Raw genomic sequence first — 12,208 nt, 5'->3', positions numbered from 1 at the left:
CATTTTTTATTTTGAGACAGGGCCTCCCTAAATTGCTGAGGCTGGCTTTGAGCTTGCAGTCCTCCTGCCTCAGCTTCCCAAGCCCCTGGGATTACAGGTGTGCACCACCATACCTGGCCCAGACCCCTTTAGATAAAATCTTCCTGCTGGGAAGGTGACGGGGACTGTCAGGTGTCTGGAGCACTCTGTCTCTGCAGGTTCCTACTGAGGCTGTGCATCCGCCACAGCTCATCCTGGTGGTCAGGCTGCTGCCTCTAATTTATTGTTTGGTCTCAGTCCTATTTTTCCCCAGCTTTGAGCTCAGGGTTTGTTTCTAGTTGGTTCATTTATTCATTCATTCAAAATATTTATTAAGCACCTACTATGTACCAAGGAAAAGGTCTGACTAAAGGAGGATGCAGTTCCTGCTCTCTGAAGTTTGTTATTCTCCTTGTTCCATGGTGTCCCCTAAGGCGTAGCAAGAGGCAGGCACCCTGTGGATGCTGAGGGGAAAGGGGCTGATGTGGCTGGAGCCCAGCTGGGCACATCACACTCTGCTCCTGGGGGAGAATTCTCTTTGTGGAATGTCTGTCCCCCGACTCCACATCCATCCTGAGTGTAGGTGCCCTGGCTACACACACAGTCCACAGGGGTCTGACTCTCCTGCAGGGAAGAACAATGCCCAGAGTTGTGGAAAATAAAAGGAAGGAGAGAAAGGAGGGAAATAAGGATGAATGGAAGGGAGGGAGAAGCCAAGCCTCGAGGGGGCAGAGGAATCAGGGCAGGAGCACTGACGCTGTTGGGGGCTTCTTGGTGACAGTTGGGAAGCTGATGAGCATAGCATACGGGGAGTGTGGATGGAAGGATGGGCTGGGCAAGATGACGGAAGAGCGGGGCATGTCTCTGGGGATTTCTGGAAGGTGGGAGTCTAAACTGGGAAGAGAACATCACCAACTGTGCCTTCCATGTGAGACTGGGAAGGAGAACAGCAGCTAAAAAGACCTCCCTGTCTCCAGAGGGGTCACATAGCTATGCCTCTGTCCCAGGGCCTCCTAAGGGACATTAAGGCAAGCGCTCTCCCCGACAGCATGGGGGAGGGCGGGACACTGACAGGGTAATGATGGTAATGATAGTAATGATATCAACAATGTCAGCTCCCCTTTTTTGGTTTCCTGATAGCTACCAGGTTTTAATATTATTTCCAACCACTGGGGGGTGAGCTCAGAGGATGGGAGACTAGCCCAAGGTCATGCAGGACTCAGGCAAGGTCTGCCTACCACAGCTTCTGGCTCTTTCCTCTGCAGCCTTCCCATCCTTGACCCTCAGGAAGGCTGGACAGCATTCAGGGCAGTCTGTGGGTTCTTTGGTATCCAGCTGCCAGCCTGGTTGGTGACATTTTTATTAGCCTTTGATTTTCACATCTCCATTTTCATAGGTTACCAGAAAATGGACCAAGCTCCTTTAAGAAACCCTCCCCTCTGTCCGTGGCCACCTGGTGGCTTCCCTCTTTCCTTCATGTGTACCCTCTGAAAACTTCCCAAATATGGATCATGGCCAGAAAAGTGACTGCGAACGCTCTGCCTGGAAGACTGTGGGGAGCCCAGAGCCCAGGTGCCAGACTTGACCAGACCCGGCCCACCTCGACCCCTCTGGCCTCTCGGCATCACCCTGTGCCCCCTGAGCCATGTGCAGACCTGAGGGGGCCAGGGAGGGCGAGTGGCAGGAGCCAGGGGCAGCAGAACCTTGGGGTGCTCCTCACAGCCCAGCTCGGCACAGGCCAGGCCGCCCCAGTGCGAGAGTCCTCTGGCCCGTGGGCTTTGATTTCTCCATCTGGGGAATGAAGCAGGTTGTTCTGTGGCCCCTATGGCTCCCCAGAGCCCAGAGATCTGTGAAACAGGGTGACATTTCCTGTCTGCCCTCCTGGGCTGTTTAGAGGCAGGTGCACTGATGGCAGGTGAGCAGGCAGGCAGGGCTGTGGCGGGAGGGCTGTGATACTCTGGCAGAGCGGACAAGTCTGTACACAAATAACCCTGCCTCCGGGAGAGTGTCACAAGGCCTCTCAGAGCCTCTTTGCCTCCGCTGCCACCTGCTCCTCACACCTCCCTGCTCCCTGATGGCTGCTCTCACACCCTGGAAAGTGGGTCAGAATGTAGGGCGTCTGCCTCTGAGACTGAATGCCCCCCTTGCCTGGTGCCCACTCTGCCCAACAGAGCCATGGCTGCTCTCAGGAGCAGGACTGGGGAAGCCATCTCTGTATCCAAAATATAGTTCTAGCCATTCACTCTCCCGCCCCTCAGTCGTGCACGGCTCCCCACTGCCTTCCGGATGAGGGCCAAGTTCATGAGCCTGGTATTTAAGGTCCTTCACAGTTCCCCTACCCTCCTAGCCCAGGATTGGTACACAGAGGTGCTCCAATACTATCTGGGGAGGGAGTGCTCCCTCCTTTAGCCCACTCTCCGCTCCTGAGGCTCCTCCTAGGCACTCAGGACACACTGCAGCCACACCCAGCTGCTCACCGTCTCCCAAGCCAGTGGACGCAGCCATTCTCTTTGGGCCTCCACCTGCAGAGCTGTTACCTCCTCTGCACCTCTCTGTGTCCATTAAGATCCCCTCCAGCCCTGAAGTCCTTCTTGACTTCCCAGACGCAACCATACTGTTCCATCTCCCAGGCAGCACTGGGAGTGTTTAAAAGCATGGTCTCTGGAGCCAGATCGCCTGAGCTCCAGTATCTAGCTCTGCTCCTTTGCTGTATGACCTTGGGCAAATTACTTAATCTCGCCGTGCCTCAGTTTTTTCATCTACGAAATAGGATGATGGTAGTACACCTTATAGGGTAGTTGAAAGAATAAGAGTTAATATTTGTGACACTCTTAGAGTAGGATCTGGTACCTGATTTCCCTCCTGGATGAGTTTTCTGGTGTTGACTGAAGATTGAGGGAAAAGCTGAAGTTCTTCCCGTGTTCACTGCTTTCACAGGATTTTTTCTGACTCTCACACAGGAAGGAATTGTTCTGAGTGCTCTCCTAGTTCCCTGGTAGTGGCTCTGTGTTCATAGCTCGTCTTTCCAGGATGAGTTTTCTGGTGTTAAGTTAGACATGTTTTGTTCCGTGATTTTCCATCAATGGTTCTATGAGTTTTCTGATACTGGCCTTGTGACTTTGGACAACCAATTTGGAGTCTCTGAACCTGGTGTTTTTGCTCTGGAGAATGGGAGTAGTTAGATGGACCGACACACTAACGTGTGCGAGTGCTTAGCACAGTGCCTGGCTGGTGGGAAAGCTGAGTGGCTGGTGGCTGGCTTGGCTGGCCAGTTTCTCTAACTTGGCCTTGTGTTACGTTAATTTCCTCAGAGGGTGGTCCTGGTAGGGCCTAAGTGAATGATAGATCCGTGGCCTCGATCAAGGCAGGGGCCTGCCCTGCCCCTGAGAAGCCTTTTCTAAGTCCAGTGCCTGTTCTTGAGAGTGAGATGGAAGTGAGACAGAAACCCAGGGAGAGCACTCAGCCGGAGTGAGGGTCACCACCACTGTCCTTTAATCTTCCACCATCTCTCACTGGACTCCTCTCTTAAGGTCCCTCATTCAGCAACTTCCAACCTTATTTACTGAGCACCTACTGTGTCCCAGGCACCATGCTGTGCCCCAGAGACCCACTGGCAATAATGCAGAGAAGGTCGCTACTCTCGTTGCTGTATAGAAGCACAGCTGAGGGGGGTTTAATGGACCATTACATTGCTGTGAATGGAGACATGCTGGGTGTGCAGTTGGGGCCTCCTAACCGAGCCTGGGGAAGTCAGGGAAGGCTTCCTATAGGAAGAGGTAGCTGAGCAGAAGACAGATGGCAGTCGTGACAGTGGCGCTGCAGGCCGGGGGCTCTGAGGAGTCGGAGCTGAGAGGGCTGGGCTGTGCATTCCAGACCAGGGACACTGACCCCCAGCTTTCAGAGGTTGGGATCCAAGTTTTTCTTTTAACTTCCCTAGTTTTTTGCAGACTCTCCTTTTTTTAATGTTTGGGGTATACCTTGTTAGGGAGCACCAGCATCCTTATGAAGCAACTTATGATCACTGGATAACAGAAGTTAAGAGAGAAAAAAGCAGGCAGGCGACTGAGTCTTCTTCAGACTCTGTTGATTTTGAGGTGCACTTCCTTTCCTTTCTTTCTTTCTCTCCTTCCTTCCACATTGAGGCAGAATACCATGACATTGGTGCAGTTTGGTGGGTTTCAGTATATTCATAAAGTCAGGTAACCATCTCTTCTGTCCAATTCCAAATATTTTCATCAACCTCTCTCAAAGAAACCCTGAACCTGTTACACTCCCTCCCCTTCCTCCCTCACCCTCCCATCTCCTGGCCATCACTAATCCACTTCCTGTCTCTATGCATTTGCCTCTTCTAGACATTTCATGGAGGTGGAATCAACTCTATGTGGCCTTTTATTTCTGGCTTCATTCACCCAGCATAACGTTTTCAAGGTTCATCTATGTTGTAGTGTGAGTCAGTATTCAGTCCCATTTTATGGCTGAATGATAGTCATATTTTATGTATATGCCACATTAAAAATACATTCATTAGTTAATGGACATTGGCAATTTTCCCCATTCTTTATGGCTATTTTAGATGCTACTGCTAAGGACATTCATGTACAAGTTTTTGTGTGGACACGATTTCTATTTTCTTTTCAGTGGAATTGATTTCTTCCAAGTCCTGGGAGTGGCCTTGCTGGATCGTATATGAACTCTGTTTTAATATCAGAGGAGCCCCCATGCTGCTTCTCAAAGTGGCTTCACACTTTGCATTCCCACCTGCACTATGTGAGGCTCAGTATCTCCATGTTCTTGTCAAGGTGTATTATCGTCCTTTTCTATCATAACCATCTTAGTGGGTGTGAATTAAGCCTTATGGTTTTGAATTGCATTTCCATGAACACAAATGCTGGGGAACATCTTTGCATGTGTTTATTGGCCACTTCTTTGGAGATTGGTCTATGCAAATAAATCCATTGCCCATTTTTATTGGGTTATTTGCCTATTTGTTGTTGAGTTTGTAATAGTCCTGTATATATCCTGGATATAAGACCTTTTCAAACCATGATTTGAAAATATTTTCTCTGTTCTACAAGTTGTCTTTTCTCTTTCTTGATAATGACCTTTGTAGCACCAATGTTTTAATATTATCTGTCTTTTCTTTAGTTGCATAAGCTTTTGGTGTCATATCTAACAAATCATTGCCTAACCCAAGATAATGAAGATTAACCCTGTGGCTTCATCCAAGAGTTTTATAGTTGTGATTCTCACACTTAGGTCTTTGATCCATTTTGAGCTAATCTCTGTATATGGTGTGAGGTAAGGGTCTAACTTTATTCTTTTGCATATGAATATCCAGTTGTCCCATTATCATTCATTGAAAAGGCTGTTCTTTCCCTATTGATTTGTCTTGGCTTCCCTGTTAAAAATCAATTGATCAGCCAGGCACAGTGGCACATGCCTATAATTCCAGCTACTCAGGAGGCTGAAGCAGGAGGATTGCGAGTTCAAGTCAGCCATGACAACTTAGGAGACCCTGTCCCAAAATAAAAAATAAAAAAAGGCTAAGAATGTAGTCCCAGAGGTAAAATGCCTCTGGGTTCAATCCCAAGTGGGAGTGTGCGCGTGCATACACACACGACACACAATTGATCATAAATATTTGTATTTTTCTGAACTCTTAATTCTCTTTTATTGATCTATATGTTCATATGCAAGTACCATGCAGTTTTGATTACTGTGCCTTTGCATTAAGTTTTGAAATCAGGACATGTGGATCTATTTTTTTTTCCAAGATTGTTTTGGCTGTTCTTGGTCCCTTGTATTTCCATATGAATTTTAGGATTAGTTTACAAATTTCTGCAAAAGTTTCAGCTGGGGTTTTGATAAAAATCACATTGAATTTATAGATCAATTTTGGTCTTCAAAGATCAATTTGAGTATTGTCATCTTAACGACATTAAGTTTTCTCATTCTTTCTCTTGGGTATTTATTGAATATAAAGTTGGTTTTAATGCTAAATGTAATGTTTTGATTCCAGACTTATTCTGCGTAACATTCTATTTTAGTCATTTCCCTGAATTATGAAAGATGAGAGCATAATTTCAGTGCAGTATAATATTCCACTTCTTAGTTGTGCCACACAGAATTTTAAGTTCTATTTGTTGGGTAATCTGTCTTAGAGGGTACTTTGCCTGGGTCCATAGTGGTGTAGCTCTCTCCCTGGTAGGTACAAAGGGACACTGGAAGGATTAATGACTTGAGAAGAGCGATAGAACGTTAATGCCGGTGAGGATGGGGTTCCCTGGAGAAGTCAACCTGGTTACTGGAGGGTAATGGAATCAGAAAACATCAGCCAACAGGCTTCACAGACACTCATAAACATATTTGGTTTAGGCATGTTTTTTTAGAAGAGTGAATTTTAAACATTTTAAAATTTGCTGCCTGGAATTCGTTTTACATTGTAACTTATTACCCTCACCTGAAACTCAAGTTTCAGTGAATACTGTGGCTGTTTGTATCAGCTAGGAAAACTGGTCTGCAGTGGTAACAAAACACTCCTGAGTCTCAGCGGCTCAAGTGCTTTCTTTCTCCCTTCTGCTCACCTTTATGCAGCAGGACAGCCCTTCCCATCCAGACCATTGCTGGTTTCAGTGGCAGAAGAAAGAGTGTGGTAGGCTAAGAATGCTCAACTCAGAATGATCGAGAGAACCCTCATGTGTTAGAGCAGTGATGCCTGCAGGGGAATTGAGGTTGCTAATCTGCTGGCCTACAAAAGGGAGATTATTCTAGATTATTCACATGGGCTCAGTGCAATCCCAAAAATGTTTAAAAGGGGAAGAGGGGGTCAAAGAGGAGGACCGAGTGTTTCAGGGTGAACACTGGCCCTGAACCTGCTGACTTTCAAGGTGGAGGAGGGAGACCATGAGGCAGGGAATGTGAGTGTCCTCCAGAAGCCGCGGAGGGCAAGGGAAGGTCGACAGAAAGAAACCTGCCAACACCTAGTGAGACCCATTTGGAACTTTTGAACTACAGAACTGAGAGATTATAAATTTGTACTCTCCTAAGCCCCTAAATTTGTGATTATCTTTTGTCGCAGCCATAGAACATGAATACAAGGGGCATGGAGATTCATGTACTGGGACTTATATGCATCTGTCTGGAAGTGACATGTGACACTTCTCCTGTGTCATTGGCCAGAACAAGCCACATAGGCCTGTCTAACTTCATAGGGCTGTAGGAGATTGATACTCCCATCCGCCCAGCCTTAGAAGGGATCTGAATATTGTTCAATATGGCCACATCTATTATACCTTTGCTGCCTGTATTCTACTCTATTCTGATCCATTAAAAAAAAAAAAAAAAGGGCTGGGGAGATAGCTCAGCTGGTAGAGTGCTTGCCTTACAAGCACAAGGCCCTGAGTTCGATCCCCAGCACCGCCAAAAAAAAAAAAAAAAAAAAAATCTTTTAAGTTGACTTCATTACCCGGGTGACCCCTGGTTTGGAAAACACTACCCACCTTCTGCGCATACCTCATGGACCACGTGATACATCCGGGGCAGAGCTGATTGGCCCAGGGGTGGAATACCTGACCAAAGCGAACCAATTGCTAACCAATTTGGAATTGGCCATTCAGCCAGTTAGGAGCAGGAAGCTGAACGAGAGACAGAGTAGGAACAGGGTTGGGGTGTGAGTCACATGCAGCCCAAGGAATGGAGAAACAGAAAAGCCCTGAGTAAGCAGAGATTGGTCCACAGAGACAATGGAGCAGCTGCACCGACGGCTGTGCAGCTGGGAGAACATGCAGCCTAGGGAGGAGAGGTGGAGAGACGGAGCGACCGCCTGAGAGCCCATGGCTTCCCGGTTCCCGGGTCCAGCCCCCGTGCGACCTGCCTGCGCATCCTTCCCGTGAGGTTCTTTGTCCCCTTGTAGTACCCCTCCTCCTTGCCTGGAGCTACCCACAGTTGGTTTCTGTTCCCTGCCTGCATTCTGGTCATCCAGAATGCTGCTGATGTTTCTCTTTGGGAACCCAGCTGTTGCTCCGAGGATTAGGCAGAGCAGCAGAGGAAACTTGGGGGGAAACTGAGCCCAGTCTCCCACAACCTGGGGTTGTTTTTCCTTTTTTGTCAAAAACTGAACTGAAGGGCACTACCACTGAGTCACATCCCCAGCCCTTTTTATTCTTTATTCTGAGGCAGGGTCTCGCTAGGTTGCTTATAGCCTCACTAGGTTGCTGAGGCTGGCTTCAAACCTACAATCCTCCTGCCTCAGCCTCCCAAGCCTCTGGGATCACAGGCGTGCACTGGCCTGGGGTTTGGCTTTGACCCCAGCTTGTGCTCTTCGAAGCAGGCAGGAGAGTGGTCTTGTGGTGTTGCACGTGTGGGGCCCTGGGAGACTGGGATCACCCCATGGTGGCCTCTTTGCTGACAGTGTTGGGGGTGGGAAGCTGGAAGAGTTTAGGGGAGGGCTTGGTGGTGTGAAGGAGTGGGCTCTAGAGACAGACAGTGAGTCGCCTCTCTGAGCCTCAATTTCCGCGTCTCTGAAATGGGAGGGTTGTAAAGATCAGCAGTGTTCTGGGAAACATCCTTGGAGACACGTCCAGGGCATAACAAACATGCTTTCAGGGATGCGGCAGCAGCTGCTGTTGTTTTAGGAAGCCATGAGTCCCGCTTCCTGAGGGAGGTGGCCCCATGCTGACTGAGAGCCAGGACAGTCCCCACTGCTGGCTGTGCTTCCTGCCCCTAGCCTCCCCACTCTGTCCCTCGCCCCCACTCACCCTTTCATTTCTTTCTCTTCCCTTCCCGTCCTCATTTCCGCTTTCTTCTGTTATTCCTGATGTTGATAAAAACACCTGCTTTAGGGAACAGCGGGGCTGGATATAGAGCACCCAGCCTCTGGAGGCAGACAGATAGAATTAGATCTGGATCCTGATCAAGTCCTTTGTTTGCTGTGTGTTCCTGGGCAAATTACTGCATTTCTCTGAGCCTCAAATTAATTATTTATAAAATAAGGATTATCATATCCATTTCACAGTGTTGTTATGAAAAATAATCAGGCACTCAAGAAATGCTAGTTCCTTCTTCTCGTCCTCCCTGCCTTCTTGAGTACCGCTTCTCCCAGCCTGGCTCGGTACCACTGGGTACGCCTTATCCTTCCCATCAGTCACTGGACTGGCTTTCCTTGACTCAGTTATTTGCGCCCTCGGGTGTGTGTGGCTTCTCCTTTCCCTCAGACCTGCGCTTCCGAGGGGTAGAGAGAGACAGAGGCCTGGAAGCAGCTGAGTTCCCAGTGGACTGGGCCACTTTTCTGGTCTCTTCTGCAGGCCCAGTCCTGGCTTGGGAGCTGCTGGTTCCAACCGTGTGATCTGTATTTTTTCTCACTTGAGCAATTATCACACCCCAGCCAACTGTGGCATCTCCACACTCCCAAGGCTGGTAAATATTGATGACAGGGGAAGAGCCTGGGGCTCCCAGGGGAGGCGGGGGAGGGCGTGCTGAGCTCGCTTTTGCAGGCAATGCTCTGACCCATCTGTGGTCCCTGGGGCCCCAGAAGTGAGCAGAGGAGGAACAGGGGCCGGGACTCCGGAGGCCACAGAGCCATCACTCCACTTGCCTCCTCCTTGGAGCCGCCATCTTGGTATGAGGTGGCCTTCACTGGGCCTTCTGCTCCTGGAGAGGATTAGGGGCTGGCATCTCTCTTCAGCCCCCTGTGGACCTGCTCTCTGCTGGTGACTGTTCTCTCTCTCTCTCTCTTTATAAATCTCTTGTTCCATCCTTGACTTTCATGCCCGCGTCCCTGTCCTCTCTCTTCCTATGTCCCTCTTTGCTCCAACACCTTCTCTCATCTCTGGGTCTCTTTCACTTTCCTTTTTTCCATCCCAATAATTACCCTGAGAAGTTCTGGGCTAGATGATGGTGAGTAGGTCCAGGGGACTTGGTGGCCCAGACACAGCAGGGCGAGGTGGCAGCAGGAGCTGTGGACACAGGCAGTGCTTCTCCGGAGTTGGGGGTCCATCCTGCCTGGCAACTAGTGCTCTGGCTGTGACCCCGGATGTATTATTCCTTCACTAACTCCTTCATTCACGTGTTCAGCTGGTGTTTAAGGCTCGCCACCTGCTATTCGTGAATAGTTTTATTGACCAGCCATTGCGTTGTGGACAGAAGAGACAAAGACCCCTGACCTTGGGAAGCGGGCCTGCCGGGAGAGCAGACAGGCCAGCACGGAGTGAACAAGGAAATTGTGGAGCAGGTTACAGAGATGATGTGGGAAGAGGAAGAGTAGAGCGCAGGAAGGTGTCAGGGGAGGCGCAGGCTGAAGTGTCGGGAAGGCCGTGGGGTTGGGCAGGCAGATGTGTGGGAGAGCATCCCACGGGCAGAGAAAGTGCTAGAGCAAAGGCCCTGAGGCAGGAATCACCTGGTGGGTCTGAAGACCAGCACGGAGCAGGGAGGTAGGAGAGGACTGAGGGAGAGATGCGGAGGGGATGCCTGGAGGACGAGGTGAGGCCACATTTCAGCCTTGTGGGCCCTTGAGGCTTTGCCTCTGCGAGAGCTGGGACATCTTCCACCCTGAGAGTCCCTGCCGTGTGAAGAATGGCTGTCGTGTATCCCAGGAGGACTGTAATGGCCACGATGGTGGCTTAGATGGAGGTCGGGTACACATGGCAAGAGCTGGTAGTGCTGGACACTGGCCTCTCCAAGTGCCTGCGAGTCATTCCAGGGCACACCCACTGTTGGGCCTCAGGGTGGCCTGCAGGCGCCTGCCTGGGAAGGATGTGCTAACCCTGGCTTCACCTCTCTTTCTCTCCACAGAGTGTTCAAGAAGGCGAGCCCCAATGGAAAGGTGAGTCGGGCAGGCTGCACCCAGCTCCTGCCAGAGCCCACACTCTGGGGTCCTTTCCTGGGCAGAGGAGCAGCGGTGTCTCTATGGAAACACATAACTCCTGGGGACAGAGCAGGCATGGCTTCCTGTCAGGGTGACACAGCTCTGTCCCCAGGAGCCCTCAATTCAAACAGGGAGGGGCCTTTCAAGAGAGTTTCTGCCTGGATCTGAGGGAGCCCCAGCTCTGCTTGGGGAGGGATGGCCTCCCAGCCTTCCATAGCGAGGCTTCAGTGAGAGTGTGATAAACAGAGCATAAGGCAGTGAGTGCGGGCTGCTGGCCATGGGGGTGTCTTTCTCCTGGTGTCACCTTGTTATCCCAGGGCGGCTTCCAGGGCCTGTCCCCTTTTCTTTCTTTCCTCCACAGACCCCAGGCTCCATCCTGCATTCCTCTCGGCTGAGCGGATATATATTACTGACATCATTTCATGCCAGGTCTGGGCTGAGCCCTGTGGGGATCGGGTAGGGTGTGCTGAGATGAATCAGGCGCGGTGCTCACAGCCAGACGGTGGGGCAGACATGGAAATTGATCATTTCCGCATAAAGTGCCAAGTGAGATACAGGGATGCCCAGGGGCTGCAAGAACAAGCCTGGGTGTTCAGGGACAGCTTCCTCTAGAAGGGACGCATTTCCAGGCAAGGCAAAGTGAAAAGGAGGCAGGAACATAAAATTGGAGGGTGTAGGGGCATCCCTGGCAGCTGAGTCCCAGGATGCCAAGATGGAGCAGAAGGAGCGGGATGGAGGCTGGGGCAGCTGCGGGGCAGGGTTGTGGGAGTCCCGTGGCTGGTCTTAGGAGCTTGAGCCCTGGCCTGGGTTGGCAAATAGCCGACTTCCACATCCCCCTTCAGTCCAACAGCAGCCATCGCCCGTCACCTTTCACCCCTTCCCTCTGTGCCAGGATTTATTTTGCATTCCTTTTCAATCCAGGGCCCCAGGCAGTCTCAACCAATTGATCAGAGTTGGCACTTGGAATGAAACCCATTTGTCATCCTTATCTCTGGGCACCGAGGGTTCTCCGTTTTCAGACATGAGTGGCATGGTTAGATTTGCATTTTACACCAACCCGTTTGGCGAAGGAGGGGAGAACAGCCCAGACAGTAGAGCATGGAGGGGCTGTGTATCAAGTCCTCTAGGCAAGAGTGGCTTGGGGATGGAGACGGAGGGATTTGAGAAAGACAACAGAGGTAGAATGATCAGGACTGAGGGACTATTGAGGCACAGGAACTTCTAGGATGATGCTCTGGATTCATCTTTGAGCCACTGGAGTTCCAGCCTGGAGCTCCTTCCCTGAAGGCTGGCTACTGAGTGGAAACTAGCTTTGGTCATCTAAGGGGC

General features: G+C 50.4%; 1 protein-coding gene across 5 annotated transcripts in view; it reads left to right on the top strand.

Annotated features, from left to right (window-relative positions):
- Arrb1 (arrestin beta 1) overlaps nt 1–12,208 on the top strand; it is a 75,341-nt gene that overhangs the window by 40,936 nt on the left and 22,197 nt on the right. For 4 of the 5 annotated variants that reach the window (XM_047516464.1, XM_047516463.1, XM_047516466.1 and 1 more), the window contains exon 2: nt 10,807–10,837. In XM_047516464.1, the coding sequence (XP_047372420.1) occupies nt 10,807–10,837 (31 nt within the window). Of the gene's footprint in view, nt 1–7,493; nt 7,907–10,806; nt 10,838–12,208 lie in introns of those variants that run through there. The other variant, XM_047516465.1, reaches the window with a different exon arrangement.

This window comes from Sciurus carolinensis, chromosome 11 (assembly GCF_902686445.1).
Source record: "Sciurus carolinensis chromosome 11, mSciCar1.2, whole genome shotgun sequence".
NCBI classification, from domain to species: Eukaryota; Metazoa; Chordata; class Mammalia; order Rodentia; family Sciuridae; genus Sciurus; species Sciurus carolinensis.
Note: the sequence above shows the minus strand (reverse complement) of the source record. Positions and strands in the feature narration are given on the sequence as shown.